Source organism: Aspergillus karnatakaensis (genome assembly GCF_047715665.1).
Source record: "Aspergillus karnatakaensis strain CBS 102800 unplaced genomic scaffold BJY04scaffold_4, whole genome shotgun sequence".
Lineage (NCBI taxonomy): Eukaryota > Fungi > Ascomycota > Eurotiomycetes > Eurotiales > Aspergillaceae > Aspergillus > Aspergillus karnatakaensis.
In genome coordinates, this window is record NW_027395716.1 from 875176 (window position 1) to 897693 (window position 22518).

The following is a 22518-nucleotide window of genomic DNA, read 5'->3' on the forward strand; positions in this document are numbered from 1 at the left end:
AATCAAAGAGCGAGTAATCACAACGCCGGCATCAACTTGAAGCTTTTCAGACGTCGTCAAACCACCAGCCAGCAGAGAGCTACTCTACCTCCGCTCCCACCCCCCTCCTTCTCCCACCACCCACCTTCAATTGAGCCTTCGACGGCTTCCTACCCTCCTCTCCTCCCAATTGTTCTCTCACACATGCGATGATGCTGTCGCGGTCTGCCATCAGTCGAAATGCGCCCCGTGCGCTCCAGAGCGCTGCCAACCGGGGCATGGCTTCCGCTGCCACCCCAGGCCTTCAGTACGATGTCTCCGAGTCTGCCGGCGTGAAGATTGCCAACCGTGAGCCTGCTGGAGTCACTGGTACCCTCGCCTTGGTTGCAAAGGCTGGTACCCGCTACCAGCCTTTCCCTGGCTTCTCCGATGCACTCGAGCTTTTCGCTTTCCAGGTTTGTCGTCACATCTCGAGCAATTGCTGCCACTGGAGTCTTTACTACATCTTACTGGACGGTATCTGACGCAAAGTGTGTTTTCTTCTCGGTTGATAGTCTACGCTCAAACGGTCGGCGCTGCGGATCACTCGGGAAGTTGAGCTTCTTGGTGGTGTTTTGTCCGCGACACATTCCCGTGAGAACATTGTTCTCAAGACCAAGTTCCTTGCCAACGACCTTCCCTACTTTGTGGAACTGTTGGCTGAAGTTGCTTCCCAGACAAAATTCGCTGGTAAGGCTCCCACGATGAGAAGACGCTGAAAGTTGAAAACGTAAATCAAGACGCTCATATATGCTATTTCTCACAGGTCACGAACTCGATGAAATCGTTGCGAAGCTCCTGAAGCTCAGACAGGTTGATATCGCCAACAACCCCGAGGCCATTGCCCTTGATGCGGCTCACGGCGTCGCCTTCCACCAAGGTTTAGGCGAGAACATTACCCCCTCCGCCCACGTCCCATACGAGAAGTACCTTTCCGCCGAGGCTCTCGCTGAGTTTGCTAAGTGCGCTTATGCCAAGTCCAACATTGCCCTTGTCGGCAGCGGCCTTGACTCTTCAGAGCTTTCAAGGTGGGTTGGTGACCTTTTCAAGGCCGTCCCCAACGCCGGCAGCTCTGGGCAATACCAGCCCAAGTCCAACACTGCTACCAACTACTACGGTGGTGAGCAGCGCATCTCCACCAAGGCCGGCAACGCCCTTGTGGTTGCTTTCCCTGGCTCCGGTGCCTTCGGCACCTCTGCCTACAAGCCCGCTGCCTCTGTGCTCGCTGCCCTCCTTGGCGGCGAGTCTTCCATTAAGTGGACTCCTGGTTTCTCGCTCCTCGGCCAGGCCACTCAGGGCTTCAATAAGGTCCGTGTCTCGACTAAGAACTACGCCTACTCCGACTCCGGTCTCCTCACCGTCTCCCTGAACGGCCAGGCCGAGCAGGTCGCCTCCGCTAGCAAGAGTGTTGTCGAGGCCCTCAAGAAGGCCGCTGCCGGCGAGATCCCCGCCGAGGAGATCAAGAAGGCCACCGCCCTTGCCAAGTTCCAGGCCCTTGAGTCTGCACAGGCCCTTGAGACTGGTCTCGAAGCCACGGGCTCCGGTCTCATCAACAGCAGCAAGCCTTACCAGATCGACCAAGTCGCCCAGAGCGTCGACAGCGTCACCGAAGCACAAGTTAAGGAGGTGAGTCTTTTCCTGTCACCACATGTCATCAAAGACAAAAAGCACTAACTAATTCAATCCTCCAGATTGCCAAGACCCTGCTCTCTGGGAAGGCCTCTGTCGCCTCTGTCGGTGACCTCACTCAGCTCCCTTACGCCTCCGACCTGGGCCTCACTGTCTAAACACCCTCACACAACGAACCCCACAATGACTCTCCGAACCAATGTACACAATACATACTAGACTGTCCCGGGACAAAAGAACCCATAAAACCCCTGAGCGCCGATTCTTTCATATGTCTAGATAAATCTCCCGCAGATATCTTTTTCCCCTTGTTTGTTTTCTTTTTTTTTTGCAACAATCTGCGACTATTTTTTGTGATAGTTGTTGTGGTTGTAGTTGTGTGACTGTAATACAATTGAAGCTCTGTATCCTTATTCCATGTGCTATTTATCTTGTAAGGCTTGGTCGAGGCTGAAGCATGCTGTTTGGACTGAAACAGACCAATAATAAACTCTAATGTTGCAGAGTAACCTATATATGCTTTCTTCCTCTGGTTGCTGGGAGTCTGTGACAAGGCCCCAGCATTGGGCGAAACTGAGGAACTACAGCCACCTTCAGTATAACGCGCAAATGTAGTAAAAGAGCATAGAATGTGTTGGTCTTCAAGTATAATAATGATGGAGTTAGGGATTTTTCTCTATTCTGAAGTATACTTATTAAAACATAGAGCAGATCTGCTAAGATACTCGAGCCAGTCGAGTCCATATACAATTGAGGTCGAAGGTATGCCGATACAATGACCGCAAGAGGAACTGCGCATAGCAGAAGGGTATTTCAAACCTTCTCTAGTGCTTCGCGGTGACTTTATCGCCAGTCAGTTTTTCGACTGCTTCTTTGGCCCTATTCGGTGCAACGGAGACCCACAGGTTAGCCTCGGTATATCACACGGAGTTAGGGGAAGAAGGGGGCCAGGTCAAACGTCTAAGCTCGTGATAATGTATAGGAAAGAGCGGGAAGAGCGACTTACATGTCACCAAGAGCTACCATGCAGACGGTCTGCCAGATACCCAGGCCGATTCTGGGTGTCACTCCACGGTAAAGACCCTTGAGGCCGTTGCTGTCGTAGATGTACTTGAAAGTTTTCCCTACAGTCAGGTTCTTGGGGCGGTTGGGGTCGGGAGTCTTGCTCTGCATCTCAACACGAATAACTTCGATTGGCTGGTTCCAGGCTGAGAGACCGCCTCCAATACTAGATGCAAGAACCTTCTCAATGGCAGTGAGCTTCTGGCTATCATCCTTTCCAGTGATGTTGCGGATAGTCTGCTCGGCCAAGCGGGAGAAACCGAAACGGGAACCCCAGTTGGTGGTTTGACGGATAGCAACAGCATTCACACCACGGTTAATACCACGAATGCCTTCCTTGCGGTAAATGTCCATAAACGTGGCGAAAGTGCTAGGGGGCTTGACACCCTGAGCGGCCAACTTGTGTTGTGTGATTTCGACCGTCTTCATGCAGGTACAGAAGCCCATCGTCGCATAGGCCTGGGCGACACCACCGGCCATACCTCCGGAGATACCAGCAAGGAAGTCGGGTGCGCCGAGCACCTTGGCACGGAATTCTGCTTCCGACGCGACGAACAGAAGGACAGCGCCTTTCGTAGAGGCCTCAATCCAGGCCCACGGAATGAGACCTTGATAGTCTATGCGACAATCATGCGTTAGCTCCCATGAGTTTAACTACCCCATAGCCGCGGGATATACGGGAGCGGGTGCAGGTGCGGGTTCACTTACAACCGAGGATCCCGCCACGACCCCATATCCGACCCATAGCACCAGCGAAGCTATCGCCCCGGTTTGCAGCCATGGTTGTCTTGATCACTTCCAGTGGCTATTGATGTAGTGTCAGTAAGATAATTCGCCTTTCGCTCGACTTCCAGGAGATAATGTACCTGTCCCAAAGTAGTGACTCTGGTTGCGACATTAGCAATTGATCCTTGGAGATTCACAGTAGTTTGAGAACTTACTCAAACATGTTCAACCCTGCGCCCACTGTAGCATATCAGTTAGTAACTAGCGCTTAGCAGATACTGGTGGACCAAAGTGATACATACACAGCAAGTTGCTAAACTTGACGGGTTTCTTCTCGAGCTTGGGGACGGAGCCCAACTCTTCGGCAGCGGTAGACATCTCTGATTTGGAAAGCACTGAAAGGGGCCCTGACCAAGGGATTTAGGGGGGCTTCGTCGCTTAATGGATCACAGAAAGACGAGAGTTGAAAATGACTGGAACTTGGGAGGTTCAGTCGAAGCGCGATAGAGTGCAGGAGTGTTTTGACCGGCGTACAAGACAGGGTGACTAAGATAGGGGACGACAAGGGTTGAGTGAGACTTGAGAGGAAGAGGAAGGAAAGAGAAAGGTCGACAGTAGAAGAAATAATAGAAGGGTGGGACAAGAAATTCAGCTGGCTGACTTTTGGTCCTAGTGAGGATTGTAAGTACACGGTAGCTCCTGTCACTCGACCTGCAGTTGGGACGACAACACTCCGGACTTGCCTGAGGCTGCTACTGATCTCGGACTGCTCCCGCCTGGGGGCGCTGGAACCTCTCCGTTCTGAGCCAATCATCGTTGTTTGAGAGAGCTTGCGGGCCGATCTCCGCTAATCCAGATAAGGACGGGCGGTGTATGGAATTACCTTCCTCGGCCCATCAGTTGGGAAGGCGGAGGAAATCGGGTGCCCCAACAGAGATTCCGTTGAGCCTAGGTTGTTCCAACGGCAACTAGATACCTACAAAAGAATTCGGGCTGTAATTCTACCGACAAATATGATAACAATACCTCGCTGTTCGGTATCCGAGCCTAGTAGTTGGAGTTATACAGTTCAGAAGAGTTTAGCCAACCCGCTCGCGCTGACATCCGGCACAGCTACGCCAAGGTCCGGCCCTGAGTATGGATAATCAATGACAAGGAATTGAAGTGTTGTTACAAGGCCTGCTCGAACAAGTTCTATCATACATTAATCGAACTAAACCCAACACTTGATGCGTCCCAGTCTAGCACAAGACGTTAACTAAATAATACAAATAATGGCTGTTTGTTAATCGTTAGGTATATTTTCCACCAAAAGTCTTCGCTTCGTTCAAGGAATTTACAGCTTAGCACCAACAAGCTTGGCGTAAGCCTCGGTGCTGAAACTCTTGGGGCGCTCGATAGGAGCACCGAGAGCACGGTCGATGATCAGCTGGGGTAGAACACCGAGAGCACGGGAGACACCAAAGAGGACGGTGTAGTAGTTAGCCTCGGTCAGACCGTAGTACTGAAGGAGAACACCGGAGTGCTGCGAGGATTAGTATCTTGAATTGAGCGAGCAAAGCGGAAAACTTACAGCATCCACGTTGGGGTAGGGGTTCTTGGTCTTGCCGTGCTCAGTCAGGACACCAGGGGCGATCTTGTAGACCTGGCTGACGAGCTTGAAGAGAGGGTCATCGGGCAGCTTGCGGAGAGCGAATTCACGCTGCGACATGTAGCGGGGATCAGTCTTGCGAAGGACGGCGTGACCGTAGCCAGGAACAACGCGACCAGAGTTAAGTGTGGACCAGAGGTAGTCTTTGATGGCCTGGTCGCTGAGATCGTTACCGATGGCCTTCTTCATCTCGACGATCCAGTTGAGGACTTCTTGGTTAGCCCTGCGGTTATTTAATCGTTAGCTTCCAGGCTTTTCGGATATTGGGGTCGTGTTTGAGGGTGTAATCTTACAGTCCGTGGAGGGGGCCAGCTAGACCGTTAAGTCCAGCAGCGAGAGAGAGCATAGGGGAGCTCAGAGCACTACCAACAAGGTGGGTAGTATGAGCGCTGACGTTGCCACCCTCGTGGTCGGAATGGATGGTTAGGTACAGACGCATCAGCTCAACGAAGTCCTTGTTGTCGCCGAAGCCAAGCTGGTTGGCCAAGTTGTAGGAGTAATCCTTGTCCTTCTGGATAGGAGCGACCTTGCCGTCCTTGAAGACATTGCGATAGATCTTGGCAGCAATAGTGGGAAGCTTAGCGATGAGGTCCATGGAGTCCTCGAAAGTGTAGTGCCAGTACTCCTTCTTGTTGATGCCCTTAGCGTAGGCCTTAGCGAAGGCAGATTCGTGCTCGAGAGCAGTGACGGCGAGAGAGAACTGAGCCATGGGGTGGAGGGTGCTAGGGCAGCGGTCGATGAGCTCCTCAATGAACTTGGGGAGGTCGGAGCGGGCAGCCCACTCGGCAGACAGGTCGCGAACCTGCTGCTCAGAGGGGACCTCACCGGTCAGGAGGAGCCAGAAGAGACCTGATTATCTGGTGAGTGGTGTTCTTTGCTGGCGCTTGAATTCTGCGTCGGAAATTTCTTACCTTCAGGAAGTGGCTCCTCACCACCAGGGGCCTTAGGGAGAAGCTTCTGGCACTCAGGGATCTACAGAGGTACGTTAGAGGCTTTCAAATGGCAAAAGGCATGTTGTCCTCACGGTAAGGCCACGGAAGCGGATACCCTCCTCAGAGTCTAGGACGGAACCCTATGCAAGCCTCAGTTAGCCCATCGTTCTCAAATTCGCATGTTCATCCAAGCTCTTACCTCCCAAACGAGGCACTTAACGCCGCGGGCACCACCGTAGGCCTGGTCAAGGGTGAGCTCGCCAATGACCTTGCTGCCATGCTCTCTGTAAGATTCAACCACCGGCGTTAGCAATTGGGGGCTAAAGAACCGTGACCATGGGGGCGAGTGCGCACTTGCGGAGCTTCTTGACCTTCTCGAGCTCACCAGGAAGCTTGTCGGCGAAGGTTTCCTTCAAGGACTGTATTACAGGACGTAGTTAGCGGTAAGAAAACCTAATGAATTGTAGAAAATAGATCGCAAAGACGAACCTTAGCCTTGCCAGTAGAGTAGCAGCGCAGACCATTGAAGGCAGCAGACTGAACGACCGGCTTGCCAGCAAGTGCGCTGGAGCGGAGGGCAGAAGTACCGAGTCTGAGAGAGGAAGCCATATCTGATCAAACAACTGAATGTGGAGTTGATTGATTAATGGAGGATTGAAGGGGGGGTATAAGGAGAACAAGAGTGAGCAGGAGGGAGAAAGAGAAGAAGAAGCCGGGGAGAAAGCGAGGAAAGCTGTTTTCGGTCCCCATCCTCAATTTTTCCATCTGGCCGTAACAGTGGCAGCCGGTACTCGAGCGGTATGGTAAGGATCAGATAAAGGGCTAGCACTATGCTCGGGGACGGTATGAAACGGTCACAGTGGTTTTACGGGGCCGGTCTCCCGAGTGTCCAGTTTGGGTCTCCACCCACAACAGCACTCGGCGAGCCTCTCCTGCGTGGCCGTGCTCATCTTTACCCGTCAGCTTCCGTCATCGCTGTCCGGAGTATTGACAGGTTGCGATGGTGGACAAAAGGATGTTCTGGAAATGTATGCTTTGCTGTGTAGAATCTAGGATATCTTAAAACGTGGCTTTCGTTAACTTTACGGCACTCCCCAGGAGGATGCTTTGATAGTGTCCGGCCCCGTGTTGAGATGAACCACTCAATGGGGTCCCCTGTCTTCGCAGCTATCTTCCATGGGACATGGTTAATGACGTCGGCAAGTAGCGTCTTTTCGTACCTACTTGATCCCTTCCTCGGCAAGTCTCAAGCCGCTGCTTCGACTCTCCAGCCAACATGGTACTTGAGTTGGCAGAGGAACAAGAATAACATCAGTCCAATTATTATATCTTCGCGGCATCTTGCGTAGATATGCGAGGGCACCCTTTGGCTGAAACTCTACCTAGGACTTGAAGTTGCGCAATAATCTGGAGTCGTGTTCTCCAAATTCCTGATCCCGTCATCCGCCCCATTCGGCTCACCGGCTTACCTAGATACACGAGAACTTCAAGAGTCAGGTGAATCAAGATCATGTTATATCACATGACCAGAGAGAGCAAGCATTTTAGGCCTAGCGCATGCCTCGATTTTTTTCCCGCTCACATGACTTGGTCTGCCAGTCAAACCGAAACTTCTCTCTTTCAGGGTCGCCTTTGACTCTTTGAGCCTTTGATCCTTTGCCCCTGCCGCATCACAACGACCTCGACTTAAATTCCTTCAACTTCCTCCATCGCACTCTGTGACTTTTGGTGGTTGTAAATTATCACTTTCTCTTCTCTTTTTTATTCACTTTCGCACATTCTCGGTTTAGGTCGTACTCTGTACACGTACTTTTGACGAGTTGAAAGGTCCTAGACACGATCGCTGTGTTCAGCTGTAGGCCAAAGGCCCCCCTTGGCCGTAGTGACGCGACCAGAAGTCAGCTTAGACAATCACCCTCATCACCTAGGCTGAGGCGAATCGAAACGGAGTTACTCTCTGTTCTCTATCTAAGCATTCAATATTGTGTTCTCTTTCGCTGGAATACCCAGTAGAACCGACTCGTCGGGAGCCTGCTATTCATTGAAAACGCTTGCGACTCCAATTTTTGCGTGATAGAGCAATTCACCATTTTCCGTATTGGCTCGCGATACACAGACACGATCAGCCATGTCGTCCGCAGTAGCAGAACTGGACAACTACCTCCAGTCTATGCTGGCTCTCAAGGCTCCAGGTGTTTCGGGCTCTAAGATTAACAGTATCACATCGCTCTGCACGGCCAATGTTCAGGTACTGTTCTCATATCCCCCCCCTTTTTTTGACCGCAATGGGAGACTAATATTCGAGTTCTTTCCACAGAACGAATCGGTCTTGATCCAGAAAATTTACACACATTTCAAGAAAGCACCGGGCACACACAAGTTGGGCGTACTCTATGTCGTAGACTCAGTAACTCGACAATGGGTAGATGCAGCACGCAAAGCAGGGCAACCTTCAGGGAGCGTTGCTCCTGATGGAACCTTTGCCGCTGGTGTTAACAGAGTGACCGAGTTGCTCCCTGTCTTGATGACGGATATCATAAACAATGCGCCAGAAGATCAAAAGGTACGCTCTAGATGCATACATGCAAATTTATTCCACTTCCACAGGACCTGCGGGCATATACATAAGGCCGATAAGATGCGATGATCTACAACTCGCGCCACCGACTTTTTTAAGACTTGTTTTTCGTATACCCCGCGAGACACTCTTCCTACCTGCATAGAAACCGCAGCCCTTAGCGATTCTCAGCCGTCGTTTGGTGATGAATAGTTTAACTCACGTATCCTCCCTTTTTAGGAAAAAATCAAAAAGCTGGTCGACATCTGGGAGCGTGGATACACCTTTCCTCCCCCCATGCTTGCGTCTTTCAAACAAAAACTAAATGCGCCTGCAACGAACAGTAAGCGATCTTATATCACTTCTAGCACCTCTGTGGGCCTTATTGAACGGCTCGGGAGGAGGTAGGATGACTGGCTAGTAACTAACTTTGATGACTTTAGATGTTGAATCAACCACTCCAGACGGTTCACCAGCTCCAAACTTCATGTCTCTTGCGGGTGCTCAACCGCCGGCTAATGGTGTAGCTTCGACTACCCCAGCGCAAGCGCCTGACACCTCAAGTATCCTGAAAGCTTTAGCGGATATGGCTAAACAGAACACTGCTGCGCCGGCAGCTCCAGCAGCAGCCGCTCCCGTCAATCCTCTTAGTGCATTAAGCCAGCAGGCCACACTCCCGCAACCTGTGTCATCATCCGTAGACCAGGCTTCGCAACCGCAGGCCGGACAAGCTGGCGTAAATCCATACGCAGCCATGGCGGCGCCCTTCGCTGCTCTTGGAGGTAACCTGGCCCAGAATCCAGCCTTAGTCCAACCGCAAAGTCAGAGCCACACGCCGAATCCGTTGACTGCTGCTCAAAATCCTCTTGCTGCGCTTCTTCCGCAGGCTACTGCAACCCCTGCACAGCCACCCGGCATGACGCCCGATGGTTTACAGCAACAGCTTCAGCTTCTGCAGCTGCTAGCCCAGCAGGGCATTCCGCAGGACCAATGGGGCACAGCCCTTCAAATTCTTAGCATGCCTAATCCCACAATGCCCAATATGAATCCCAACCAAATCCCAGGGTTCAATCTTGCGGGGCAAGCTGCCAATGCATGGGGAGGTCGTCCTGAGTCGCAATCACGTGACTTTGGGGACCGCGAGCGGGATCATGATTACATGCGATCTCCCCAAGGCGGATATCGTCGTCGTTCTCGATCCCCCGGGTGGGACAGACGTCGTGAGGCTTCCCCTCCGCGCCGGCGTGATAGTCCCGTCTATGGCGAGTATCATGGCGATTCTCCTGGCCGCAGGGGTGCGGATCCGCGGGGCAGGCGAGGCAATGACTATCGCCAGCGTAGCCCTCCTGGTCGCAGACGGCGGTCTCCCTCTCCCCAGCATAAGGACCCGACACTTCCCCCACCTGGCCCCAAGTTTATCGAGTGGGACTATTCAATCGGACAAGGCAACATCAAAGGTTCGTCTTTGTATCCCTGCTCCCAGCGTTTGTATACTAATATCTTCTTGTATAGTCCTGAGCCGTACCTTGTTTGTGGGTGGTGTAACGTGAGTACTCTGATGTATGATGGCGCTTGGAAGTTTCTCTAATTCTTTATCTCCAGGTCATCCGAAGCCCATCTACGTTCTCTCTTCTCCAAGTTTGGTATTGTCCAGACCTGCATTGTGAACGTCGACAAACGCCATGCTTTTATCAAAATGATCAGTCGACAGGATGCCATCAGTGCTCGTGAGGGAATGGAATCGTACAAGACCGGTGACATGCAGCTTAGAGTAAGCTTCCCTGCATGTTTCGATTGAACAACGTTTGCTAACAAATACAGACTCGCTGGGGTGTAGGCTTTGGACCCCGTGACTGCAGTGACTATCAAACTGGGATTAGTGTCATCCCAGTCGAGAGGCTTACAGAAGCGGACCGCAAGTGGATGCTTACTGCAGAGTATGGTGGTACTGGAGGAAGACAGATCGAATCCGGTATGGTCGTTGAAGAGCCAGACATTGAGATCGGTGCTGGCGTATCGTCAAAAGGTCTGTTACTGCTTTTATTCCAAACCCCATCATTTCCGGCTGACTCTTTTGATAGCCATCAGCAGACGTATTGCAACCGACACTGGAGGCAAGCGCGGCCCCGTTTCGACGCGCGTTCAACATGACCGCCCTCCCCGCCGTGACCGCGATGGACCTCCTATGGGTGACCCAAACAACGCCAACAACGTCGGTGTACCTCCGCCAGTCCCTGGTTTCGGCTTCTCCTTCCCTGGCATGCCAATGTTTCCTCCTGGTTTCATGATGGGTGGTGCCCAGGGTGGTGCCGCGCAACCCCCGCCTCCCGGCCAGTGATTCAACACTCAAAAGCGATGCTCGTTCATTTGGTCGAATTCTTATTCTTCGATTCCAATACTTGTCTTGATATTAACCTCTTTGTCTGTCCGCTTTTCCACATTGGTCTCTTTACGAACATCAGGTTCCAGTCAATACGGCGTTTGGGCGGGACTCATTTTGAACGGAACCAAGCAAGTCATCTACAACAAACTGATGGCTACGGGAATTTTTCTCGGCATGTCCTGGCTGGTGGTTTTTCATGGCCTTCTCTAGTTCTTCCGCTTTCACTTCTAATAATGTTCTTACTCCAGACATACGTTTTTTGTTTTTGTTTTTGTTTTTCCAAAAGGGGCTTGCATCTCTTTAGCAGGGCAAATCGGGTCGATATGGCGGGTTTTGCGTCATCGGATGATTCACAAACATCATTTTTCTTGTCTCTTTTCCATGCGTTTTTCAGGTCATGTCTTCATTTCAAATCCTATCAAATTTTCTTCAGGGTTTCAAAAGTGGGAGACTCGCTCCCATTCCACGTGACGGTCTGGTCTTTTTTGTTGCTCTTGTTCAGCTTTAGCTTAATTATGTTTCCCCCGATGTTCTCGTTGAATGCTTGATATCAATCCTTCGTTGGAATGAGTTGATTTCTTCCTTTACTGTAGTACGTGAGGGAGATCTGTGCAACGTCGCGAAGGACATCCTACCTAGTCTACTCAGAAAATTGAAACAATTGTTTTCCGTCAGAACTTCCTTTCGTAATTTCGGTGCAATTGGGCATGAAACTTGTAGCTATGTACAGAAGTGTTCACACTTCTTGTCCAATACTCCAAAACACTACGCACTTCGAACGGTTTTGAAGGTAGTGTCGAAGGATTGTTGGAAGTCAGCAATGATGTCGTCAATGTGCTCAGTGCCGACAGAGATACGGATGCCGTCCTCGGTAACACCGGAGTCCAGACGTTCCTGCTCGGTTAGCTGCTCGTGAGTCGTGCTCCAAGGGTGGATCGCAAGTGTTTTGGAGTCACCGACGCTGTACTTGGGTTAGTTATCTATGCCTCATTTCATCAAAGCCGTGAAGTTAGAGTCGAGCTTACTTTGCGAGGTTGGAAATGAGTTTGAAGTTGTCGACCACTTTGCTGCCAACGGTTGCATCGCCCTTCACACCAAAGGAGAGAACCCCACCAAAGCCGCGCTTGAGATACTTTTTGGCTGTTTCGTGGCTCGGGTGTTCTTCGAGACCGGGATATGACACCCAGTTGACATACTCGTTCTCCTTCAACCACTTGGCAAGGGTAATGGCATTGTTGGCGTGGCGCTCAGCGCGCAGGCTCAGAGTTTCCAAACCAAGGAGGAGCTGCTGGGCGGCAAAGGGGTTGAGAGCGGCTCCGATATCACGGAGGAGCTCAACACGGGCCCGGATGGCAAAGGAAATAGGACCGAAAGTCTCCCAAAAGTTCAGACCATGGTAACCCTCTGAGGGCTGTGTGAACTGGGGGAATCGTTCTGCATGCTTGCCCCAGTCAAACTTTCCGCTGTCGACGATGACACCTGCAATGGTTGTACCATGTCCACCAATCCACTTTGTTGCACTGTGGACAACAATATCAGCACCATTCTCGATGGGCCGTGCGAAGTAACCGCCAGCACCGAAGGTGTTGTCTACCTATATAATTTATGTAAGCGGACTGTAGTCGCCGTCGGAGACACTGGCATATGGGACTTACCACGAGGGGAACACCTTTTTCATGAACGGCCTTTGCAATGGCTGCGAAATCGGGCACATTGTAGCGAGGGTTTCCAATGGTTTCAACAAAGACAGCCTTGGTACGGTCGTCAATGGCAGCCGCAAGGTCCTCGGCTTTGTCTCCTTGTACAAACTTGGTGGTGATTCCCAAGCGCGGGAAGGCGACCTTGAACTGATTGTAGGTACCACCATAGAGGTTACTCGTTGAAACGATATTGTCCCCTGAGTGTGCTAGAGCAGCTATCGCCAGGAACTGCGCTGCACTTCCCGAAGCCGTGGCAACTGCAGCGACGCCACCTTCGAGGGCTGCGATTCGCTTCTCGAAGACATCAACCGTGGGCTAATGATAGTTTTCATGGTGAGCACTTGTGCTTTTGGAACCGAACCCGACTTACATTCATGATTCGGCTGTAGATATTGCCGAACTCCTTGAGGCCAAAGAGCCTTGCGCCATGGGCCGAGTCATTGAAGGTATAGGACTTCGCGCAACTAGTCAGTAAGCATTTTGGTGAGGATAACTAGAACGGCAAGCATACTGTTGTTGCGTAAATGGGGACAGCACGTGCGTTTGTTGCAGGGTCAGGTGTCTGACTTTGGAATGGTTAGTATGGATCCGATGGAGAACAGCCCTGGAAACTTGAAAGAATACTTACCCCGCATGAAGCTGAAGAGTCTCAAAACGATGCGGTGCAGAGTCGGACATGATGAGAAGATCTTTCTTTCAGATTATCTTATCGGAGATCTTTGACCTTTGCACTATTTCTTGGATTCAGCAAAGAGCGATGGAGGGGTAGATATATGCGGGGGGGGGGAAGAGCACCAGCACCTCTCCAATGGCGTGATTGCGCCTTAGCCAATTCGACTCGCACGAGAAAAAGTAAAGGGAATTTTGGTTTCATAATTGCATGATAAATTGGATTTTATGTGAGAGTGGGCAACGTCCAGCCTCAAGTCAGGCGTACAGTGCGAAAGCGCAAGATATTAAAGTGTGGATAGAAGGATGTACTTTCGTAATTAGCATAGTTGATTAGTTGCTACCACTGCCTCAGAGAGGCTCAGGCCTTAGAGTCAGTCTATGAGCACAGCGAGCCAAGCGTGTGCGAAAATTCCCACAGCATAAGCAGGAGCTGTGCAGTTCATGTTGTGCTGCTCATCAGCAGCTAAAAGAACAGTGGAGTCGTGGAGCTTTTGGTTCTCGCAGAGCCTCTCCAGGGTCCTGGACAGTGGACTGGCCAGCTCTAATATATATATTGTGGTGAGTACTGGGCATCCTGCATAATAATGATTATATTAATATCAGCCGCTTTTAGGCCCCCTCCCTGAATTGCAAGAGTACCTACTCCACACAAACAGGTCGCGACCAAGGTACTGGGTACTAGACTGGTCACTGGTGGCATCAAGCAGCGCCTAATGTTGCCCACTTCCTCAGCACTAACTCCAGCTATAAATAACAGGACTAGAGTCCAGAGGGCTGAACTTTGAAGCTGCCTAAAGGATGGGAGTCGAAAAATGGCGCGACCGCGCTCAATGGTCGAAGACCTTTTATGTTTTATACTAGTAACTATCTAGTACTCAAACTCAAGAATGAAGATGACACCAGCTACAAGGTTGAGACGGAGTTGAGCTCATCGGCGCCAGAAATGAGCCCGAAAGAAAGGCAAAAGCAAGGCTGTCGCACATGACACAAACACCCTGAAAGTAAAGTTGAATCATAACATGCCGTCATTTGGCCTCGTGTTCATTTGCGCCGAGCCACCAAGGCAGTGAAGGCACCCGTATTCCTCTGCAGCCATTCGCGATCTTCACTGACTAGAAAGGATTAGGAATTGTGGCTGCTTCATTCACGAGCTCCGCTTTACACGCTGCTTCTCATTGTTACTCGTTCTGATTTCTTTCCATGATGCCTTGTGGTCGATAGCTCAGCTCCGACCAGGACTCGGCCTACCTATATATTCGAAGCTCAGCCCTGCAACTCGAGCCGCCTCCCGCTTCAGGTTTGAAAAGCCTTCCTATCTCCAGCACCCCTCTCATATCCTAACACCTCTTCCCCCTCACTCTCTGTTACCTACTTGATAACAACCCACGCTTCAAATCCAAGGCCAAAGTTGGTAGCGTCGCACAATCCCCGACCTTAGCCTGGTACGTGCAATGACATCGTCCATCGAAGCTCTCCAGACGCGTAGCGTCATATCGCGCCTTAATACCCGAGTCTCCCTCGTTCTTATCAAGGCGCATTTGCTAATTTCAACTCCTGTAGTAGTCGAATTTCCTCAGGATGGCCAAATTTGACTTCCCTTTGTTTTACATCATCCGTGGCGCTCAAGCCGTTTTTGCCCTTATCGTTCTTGGTCTCACGGGCCATTGTGAGTTTGTTTGCGCGCCGCATGACCGAGACGTACACTAACACCTCGAAGATGTAAACGAAGCCAATAACTACGCCCCGGACACTGTCAACTTTATGTTGTTCAACGGTGTCTGGACGCTCTTTATCGTCGTTCCTTACTTTATTCTTGCTCCAATCTTCGTCCCCTCACTTGCCCATCGTTGGGCACTGCCAGCAGTCGACGGCATCACCGCGATTTTCTGGTTCGCGGGGTTCATTGCTCTAGCTGTCGATGTTGGCAGGATCCCCGATGGTTGGTGCTCACGCAGTTCTCTTTGCCAAGAATTGCAGGCGGCCACGGCATTTGGTGCATTCAACTGGTAGGTGGCTGTGCGCCGAGAGGCTAGTCGACGACCAGCGACTGATCTATGTTGACTTCTAGGGCTCTTTTCGTCGCCACAACCGTCCTGAATACTTTAGCCGCTCTTCGAAGGGACCCTTCTCCTGGTCCTCAACCGCCAACTGCCTCTGTGCCTTGAGTAATTTGCACGGAGATGAGCTACCCGGAGTAGGCGCTAAATTGTTTTTTGTTCCTTGTTCAGCGCCAGTATTTCTATAGCCATCTAACCCCCCAGCAAACGCTATGGAGAGTAGCACATGTACTACCTCTCCACACCCTTTGGATGCCTGATGTTTTACCATTGCTCTTTTGATAGCTCCTATATGGAGCTCTTGGATACCCTGCATTTGTTCTTGCCTGAGCCTAATACCCCTCCCATGTTATATGACTTTGAACTATCATCAGCTCAAGGCAAATATACGTTAACCATGTTTTATAACGTTCCGTTGAGCCAAACTGCAGGTTACTCTGCTGCTCCGAGTATACGTTGTAATGCTGGGTTTCTGGTTATCGCGATACCATATAAACCAGGCAGCAGGACGAGCAAGCGTAAGTTCTGGTAGATTTCATAATCGAATATTATGTGAGTCCGCAATTGAATCTCGAATTGGAAGCTTGGCTTGGTGCCGGATGCGCTAAGCTATGGAGTCGCATGCCGCCACCGGTGACGGACTTGCAGCCGCCCCTCTCGGTTTCCGTCTTCGGTAATTCTGGCAACGGCCGCTACTGCAGGAGTCACGGATTCATGAACGAGGAGCTTGCTATAGATACCCCATACTTTCTGATTGCTATTTTTTTTTTTTTAATTCGCTTCAGAACTGCAGATGTCTTGAAGAAAGAGAGACTAAATTATCAGTAATCGCTGTTGGGTGGTTGCGTTGAATTATACATAAATAAGCGTGCACATTTACAGTAAAATCTTGCAGACGTTTCGGCGGACTCGCTTGGCTTCCGCAAGGTTCTTGGTACTCGAAGTATAAGAGAAATAGGCTATGATAGCTACATCATCCCGACCTACTATGTACATACCTACTCTGTAGATGCCCATGTTGGAGGCATGAGGAAAGAGGAACTGAGCTCGGATACAGATTATACTACTCTGGAAATGTTTCTGGGGTAGACAGAATTGCTGTGGTAGCTCTTTTCTGCAAAGACCTGTTAGCTCGGTAAGTTAGTAGTGTAGTACAGTAGTACTACTAGTAGTACTCCGTGATATGCAAGTACACTGAAGCAGCCTGGCCAGCTTCTACTCCGTATGGACTCAACAAGGAGAACTTCTCCGCTTGAAAACCAAGATTCCAGAATCAATAATAATGATGGAACCCGGTGTTGCCTCTCCGGGTCCATCGAGTGGCGCTTTCTTACGAGAAAAATTCCTCCCCGGCCCACTTGAGTCAGAAACGAAATGTCTCTGCGAGTCTATGATTGACTAACTACACACTCAACTATTTCTTATCAGGAACAGTTAGACACGGCGGCCGCCGAGAATGAGAGAAAACTTTTCCAGAAGGCGAGGTCAAAATGTTCATTGCCGGCGCTGCTCCGCAATAATAGCGTTGCAACCATATGACCATTGCGAGCAATTCCTACCGTTTCCCCTCGTCTGGCCTGGTTTCCCTTACCTAACTTCTATACTTTTATCAATTTTATTGTTGCTGAAAATTTGTCACGTCTCTTTATCTTTTAACTCACTCCACACAACTGTCAGATAGAGACGGCCCTAGCCCACCTTTAAAAGTGCAGCTCTGGGGTTCTGCCGGGCCTCTCTTCCAAATCGTTTCCATCCGAAAGCAAGAGTCAGAGTCTGGTCTGGGTGGAGTCGGTCCTGACATTTTCTTCTCGCGGATCAATCTTTTCTTCTCAATCTTCCATCCGTTCAGCTTCAAGCCAGAATACGCCTCCTCCTCTTCTTCTGAATCGCTCTGCAATTGGATTGTCTACGGCCAGCCATGGTATCCGAGCACAACCTCAACACTGATTCTGCGGCGGTTTTGGGAGGAAAGGAGAAGATGGCCGACGAAGGCGCTGTTCAGGTCACTCCCGCGCAGCCCCCATCGCCTGGCCTGGACGAGGCAGACTGTGAGAAGTATGGCGCCGGTCGCGAGTCAAATCCGCTGCCGGACCTCAAGCGGAAGCTCAAGAGCAGACATCTTCAGATGATTGCTATTGGTATGCTTCTCACCATCGCTAATTGCCTTTGGGGCATACTAACGAATCCCTAGGTGGTACGATCGGTACGGGTCTCTTCATCAGTAGCGGTTCGGCCATTTCCACGGCGGGTCCTGTCGGTGCTTTGATCGCCTATATTTTTATTGGAACGATCGTTTACTCTGTGATGACCGCGTTGGGGGAGATTGCCACATATATGCCTATTCCTGGGGCCTTCACTTCCTACGCTACTCGACTGATCGACCCCAGCTTGGGATTCGCTATGGGTTGGATCTATTGGTTCTCATGGGCTATCACCTTTGCTCTAGAACTCACGGCAACTGGTTTGATTATTCAATTCTGGGACAAGGACCTCAACATCGCCATCTTTATTGCCGTGTTTTGGGTTGTAATTACAATGTTCAACTTGCTCCCCGTCAGCGTCTTCGGCGAGCTGGAGTTTTGGTTTTCTAGTATCAAGGTTCTCACCGTCATAGGATTTATGATCTTCGGTATCTGCATTAACGCCGGAGCGGGACGAGAGGGCTACCTTGGTTTTCACTATTGGACAACCCCCGGTCCATTTGTCGCCTATGAGGGTGTTTCTCCTGACTCCACTGCCAAGTTTGTTGGCTTCTGGGCTGTCCTGATCCAGGCTGGTTTCGCATACCAGGGAACAGAGTTGGTTGGTATCGCTGCTGGTGAAACTGAGAATCCGCGCAAGACGGTTCCCTCGGCCATCCGCAAGACGTTCTTCCGTATCTTATTCTTCTTCGTGTTGACGATCTTCTTCATCGGAATCCTTGTGCCCTCCGACGATGACCAGATTCTGAACTCGAGTGGAAATGATGCCAACTCTTCGCCATTCGTCATTGCCGCTAGGCGTGCGGGCGTCTCCATCTTGCCAGATATAATCAACGCAGTCTTGTTGACTGTGGTGCTTTCCGCCGCCAACTCCAACGTCTACAGCGCCAGCCGTATTCTTATCGGTCTCGCTCAGGAAGGATTCGCTCCACGGTGGTTCAAGAAGACGTCGAAGCACGGAGTGCCATACTACAGTGTTGCATTCACCGCCGCATTTGGTCTTCTCGGTTTCTTGAATCTTTCCAACTCTGGCAGCACCGTTTTCAATTGGTTCCTGAACATCTCCAGTGTGGCTGGTCTGATATCATGGGCCTCTATTGTCGCGTGTCATCTGGCCTTTATGCGTGCCCTCAAAGCCCGCAACATCTCTCGCGATCTCTTGCCCTACAAAGCACTGTGGCAGCCTTGGTACTCCTGGTACGGACTTTTCTTCAACCTCTTGATCATCTTAACCCAAGGATTCACTGCCTGGATACCCACGTTCAACGTCACGGACTTTTTCGTTGCCTATGTCAGTGTAATTCTTTTCGTGGTGCTCTACTTGGGCCACAAGATTATCTTCCGTCCGGCATTTGTCAAACCTATCGAGGCAGATATCGACACTGGGCGAGTCGCCTTGGAAAACGAGTATTGGGAGACTACAACCTCCGATAAGAAGTGGTATAAACGGGCATACAAGTCGCTTTTTACTTAGCTTGGCATGTGTCATTGAAAGTGGCGGTTTGGTTTTCCACTATATATATTTAGAGCCACGGCGCATGGAAGAGGGTTGAGGCTTTCGCGTGTAACTAATTTGGCCCCCGATCTCCGATTGTACATTATGCGTTTTCTATATCTGATGTTTGCATCGCATGGAGTTGGGTGAATGAATTAATATGTTTCATCAATTAGTATAATACCCTCTCGGATCGAATTGTATAAGCCGACGGTGAATTCGGAAGAGGTAGATACTTCCCAGGCCAAGGACTAATAGTACTACTATATACTCGGAGAGGCCTCATGCGTGGTCGGTGGCGACCAACAAATGAGGCATGTTAATGATGCACCAGCCAAGAACCTTTTGACTGGCTGCATCAGAATTACAACTTTACAAGATGACGACTTCACATGACAGCTGAGTTTAACTCCAGCTACGGATCCGATTCGATCCTTGGCCAAAGTCCAACCTCAGTTTTTAGTTCGGTAGTTAGTGGATGCAAGCTGAATAGATTATATAGGTACATGTGAGTGTGTGTGATCACCAGACACCACAAATGCCTGCCTGCAATGTTTCCAGGCCTAAGCGGTAGATAACTAACGTAGGTCCTCGAAAAGGCCGTGTAACTTGTCCGGCCTCGGTTCTACAGCATCCTGTGCCCCTGGCGTGTTTATTCCCAATTCGATGTCGAAACGCGCAGACCTGTTGAAACTGAGAAAGTACCGAGGCTCTTACCGTAAAGGTGTAGGGTGTGGGGTAACAGTCTGACCTTCTCGGCCACTCGCGTTCATCCTCCTAAATTTCGGGGATCCCGTTTCCAAGCTGCAACCAACTCCAGTAATCTAGTAGTCCCGACCACCGTTTGTAATTGTCACCTCCCTCTTTCCCTTCTCCTCCCTCCTTCTTCTTTCTATTCATCCTCTCTCCATATTTCCTCCAAGTCTACTGATTGCCTCGTCCCCCCTAGCACAGTTAAACCTAAGGTCTAACGTTGCTAATCTTGTGGACCCGCCTTCCCTTTCTACCCGGCCCCACGATTTTACCCCAGCGAGCAGGTCGGATTCCCCGTTGCCGTCATTTTGAAACCGCCTCGAAGGCAGAGTTGATCAGTTGGAGCCATGTTTTTCTCCCAAGAGCCAGTCCACTTTACCCGTGCGGCGGAGCTCAACCAGGAGCCGCCCAAGGGCAAGCCGTACTCCGTTCCTATTCCCGGTACTCAGAAAGAAGGACGAAGTCCGATATACCGTTCCTATCACACGCAGAAAGGATTGATCAAGACGCTGGATCCAACTGTATGCGCTCGTGCAGGGTTTGTCTAGTTTCAAGAAGCGCAAGTTAACGTACGTAGGTTGTAACCGCCCATGACATGTTCGAAACGACTGCGAACCGAACCCCCAAGGCCGACTGTCTTGGATGGCGTCCATATGATCCAGTGACGAAGACCTGGGGCCAGTACCAGTGGATTGACTACGGCACGGTTCAGAAACGGCGTGCTGAATTCGGGTCCGGTTTGGTGGAGCTGCACCACAAACATACCTGTGCTCGTCCAGGACAATACGGCGTCGGTCTTTGGTGTCAAAATCGCCCGGAGTGGCAGATCACAGGTATACATTCCCTCAATCAAGGTTTAATGAATGAAGCTAAGTTCTAGACCTGGCTTGTATGTCCCAGAACTTGTACTCGGTCTCGATTTACGATGTCCTCGCCCCCGATGCGACCGAATACATCATCAATCATGCCGAATTGAGCTGCGTTGTGGCGTCTCTTCCTCATGTGGTTGAGCTAATCAAGCTCAAGCCATCTCTGCCAAACTTAAAGATCATTGTCAGCTTAGACTCACTCGACGCCGGTGAGCCCGCCGGTCATTCCAAGCGAGCCCTCCTAGAATCCATGGCTGCCGGCCAGGACCTCGCAATCTACAGCATAGATCAAGTCGAGGCCCTTGGTGCTGCTGCCAATCGTCCCTACAACCCTCCTAAGCCCTCAGATCGTGTCACTGTTAATTATACCTCCGGTACTACTGGCGCACCCAAGGGCGTGGTCTTGACGCATGAAAATGCGGTAGCAGCGACTTCCTCTGCACTCGTGGCCATCCCTCAAGCTCGAGACGACACATTTGCGTCGTATCTTCCCTTGGCCCACATTTTCGAACGCCTCACAGAACATGCGGCATTTTGGGCCGGTGCTCGCATTGGTTATTTCCATGGAAACATCCTTGAGCTGGTGGATGATTTAAAGTTGCTCAAACCCACTGGTTTCATTTCAGTTCCTCGTCTCTACAGCCGCTTTGGAAACGCCATCCGGGCCGCCACTATCGAAGCGCCTGGCTTCCGTGGAGCTCTGTCTAGGCATATCGTTTCGGTTAAGAGCGCAAACTTGAAGAACCCCGATCCCAGCCAGGCAACGGTGAAGCACGCTTTGTATGATCGAATTTGGGCCAAGAAGGTGGCTGCAGCCATTGGTCTGGAACGTGTTAAGACCATGATCTCGGGATCTGCACCCTTAGATCCTTCCTTACATGACTTCTTGCGTGTTGCCGTTGGCGCCGATTTCTCTGAGGGCTACGGCTTGACCGAGACCTATGCTATGGCTTGCGCGCAAACGGCCAAGGATCTCACATCAGGCAACTGCGGGCGTCTCGCTATTTGCACGGAGGCGTGTCTGCTCTCTCTTCCTGACATGGAATACTCGGTTGATGACAAGCCTTTCCCTCGCGGCGAACTGCTGCTTCGTGGCCCGAACGTGTTCACAGAGTACCTGAAGAATCCCGAAGAGACGGCCAAGGCTATCACGGAAGATGGGTGGTTTCGAACAGGTGATGTAGCCAAGATCGATGATAAAGGCCGTATTGTTATCATCGATCGTCGCAAGAACGTTCTTAAGCTGGCACAGGGAGAGTACATCTCCCCAGAACGACTTGAGGGCATTATCTCTTCGGAGATTGGGTACTTCGCCCAAGCCTACGTTCATGGTGACAGCGTTCAGACTTTCCTGGTTGGTATCTTCGGTGTGCAGCCTGATATGTTTGCTCCATTTGCCAGCAAGGTGCTTGGCCGGACGATCGATCCCATTGATGTTGAAACTATCAAGGCAGTGGTGAACGACACTAATGTCCGAAAAGCGGTGCTGAGGGATCTGGAGCGTGTGGCGAAGAAGCACAAGCTCGCGGGATACGAAAGGGTGAAGAATGTCGCCTTGATGGTTGAGCCATTCTCAGTAGAGAATAACCTACTGACACCGACGTATGTGCTTTCACCAACTCTTGAACTGCAGTTGATGCTAATCAGATCTAGCCTCAAACTCAAACGCCCCCCTGTTGTAAAGAAGTATCGCCAGCTTCTGGACCAATTGTATGAGGATGCGAACAATGAGCAATCCGCTCCTAAAGCCAAGTTGTAGATGGGCTGCTATCAGGGTTCCTGTATATATCATTTCCCACGGGACGACGGACGT

At 50.8% G+C, this 22518-nt stretch overlaps 9 protein-coding genes across 9 annotated transcripts; 6 read left to right on the forward strand and 3 right to left on the reverse strand.

Moving 5' to 3' along the window:
- The first annotated feature begins 41 nt into the window (after positions 1–41).
- Positions 42–2077, forward strand: BJY04DRAFT_101190 (ubiquinol--cytochrome-c reductase subunit 2). Its single transcript, XM_073707932.1, has 4 exons — positions 42–434; positions 534–708; positions 785–1644; positions 1710–2077. The coding sequence occupies exons 1-4, from the start codon at positions 189–191 to the stop codon at positions 1803–1805; spliced, it is 1377 nt and encodes a 458-aa protein (XP_073576168.1). The 5' UTR covers positions 42–188; the 3' UTR covers positions 1806–2077.
- Position 2078: 1 nt separating this feature from the next.
- Positions 2079–4200, reverse strand: BJY04DRAFT_101125 (putative mitochondrial DNA replication protein (Yhm2)). Its single transcript, XM_073707931.1, has 6 exons — positions 3738–4200; positions 3651–3675; positions 3576–3594; positions 3418–3514; positions 2654–3326; positions 2079–2526 (listed from the first exon to the last, which is right to left on the reverse strand). The coding sequence occupies exons 1-6, from the start codon at positions 3811–3813 to the stop codon at positions 2472–2474; spliced, it is 945 nt and encodes a 314-aa protein (XP_073576169.1). The 5' UTR covers positions 3814–4200; the 3' UTR covers positions 2079–2471.
- Positions 4201–4675: 475 nt separating this feature from the next.
- Positions 4676–6959, reverse strand: cit1 (citrate (Si)-synthase CIT1). The gene is made up of 8 exons (XM_073707933.1): positions 6508–6959; positions 6373–6437; positions 6218–6302; positions 6111–6158; positions 5998–6058; positions 5380–5935; positions 5009–5309; positions 4676–4960 (listed from the first exon to the last, which is right to left on the reverse strand). The coding sequence occupies exons 1-8, from the start codon at positions 6625–6627 to the stop codon at positions 4772–4774; spliced, it is 1425 nt and encodes a 474-aa protein (XP_073576170.1). The 5' UTR covers positions 6628–6959; the 3' UTR covers positions 4676–4771.
- Positions 6960–7757: 798 nt separating this feature from the next.
- Positions 7758–10973, forward strand: BJY04DRAFT_101452 (Nrd1 complex RNA-binding subunit). The gene is made up of 8 exons (XM_073707935.1): positions 7758–8266; positions 8336–8581; positions 8816–8918; positions 9019–10032; positions 10088–10121; positions 10178–10346; positions 10397–10601; positions 10657–10973. The coding sequence occupies exons 1-8, from the start codon at positions 8147–8149 to the stop codon at positions 10911–10913; spliced, it is 2148 nt and encodes a 715-aa protein (XP_073576171.1). The 5' UTR covers positions 7758–8146; the 3' UTR covers positions 10914–10973.
- BJY04DRAFT_101250 (uncharacterized protein) lies at positions 10829–11919 on the forward strand. Its single transcript, XM_073707934.1, has one exon. It carries the CDS (start codon positions 10931–10933, stop codon positions 11504–11506), a length of 576 nt encoding a protein of 191 aa, XP_073576172.1. The 5' UTR covers positions 10829–10930; the 3' UTR covers positions 11507–11919.
- BJY04DRAFT_101546 (O-acetylhomoserine aminocarboxypropyltransferase/cysteine synthase family protein) lies at positions 11615–13404 on the reverse strand. The gene is made up of 6 exons (XM_073707936.1): positions 13287–13404; positions 13170–13224; positions 13029–13112; positions 12610–12973; positions 11984–12548; positions 11615–11919 (listed from the first exon to the last, which is right to left on the reverse strand). The coding sequence occupies exons 1-6, from the start codon at positions 13334–13336 to the stop codon at positions 11724–11726; spliced, it is 1314 nt and encodes a 437-aa protein (XP_073576173.1). The 5' UTR covers positions 13337–13404; the 3' UTR covers positions 11615–11723.
- Positions 13405–14908: 1504 nt separating this feature from the next.
- BJY04DRAFT_213886 (MARVEL domain-containing protein) lies at positions 14909–15495 on the forward strand (the record flags this gene model as incomplete). Its single annotated transcript, XM_073715055.1, has 3 exons — positions 14909–14996; positions 15048–15336; positions 15399–15495. 3 exons carry the CDS (start codon positions 14909–14911, stop codon positions 15493–15495), a joined length of 474 nt encoding a protein of 157 aa, XP_073576174.1.
- Positions 15496–17187: 1692 nt separating this feature from the next.
- On the forward strand, positions 17188–19198 carry BJY04DRAFT_101665 (putative arginine transporter). The gene is made up of 2 exons (XM_073707937.1): positions 17188–17525; positions 17579–19198. The coding sequence occupies exons 1-2, from the start codon at positions 17306–17308 to the stop codon at positions 19060–19062; spliced, it is 1704 nt and encodes a 567-aa protein (XP_073576175.1). The 5' UTR covers positions 17188–17305; the 3' UTR covers positions 19063–19198.
- Positions 19199–20183: 985 nt separating this feature from the next.
- BJY04DRAFT_213888 (putative AMP-binding enzyme) lies at positions 20184–22464 on the forward strand (the record flags this gene model as incomplete). Its single annotated transcript, XM_073715056.1, has 4 exons — positions 20184–20357; positions 20414–20669; positions 20717–22307; positions 22359–22464. 4 exons carry the CDS (start codon positions 20184–20186, stop codon positions 22462–22464), a joined length of 2127 nt encoding a protein of 708 aa, XP_073576176.1.
- Between the last annotated feature and the right edge of the window lie 54 nt (positions 22465–22518).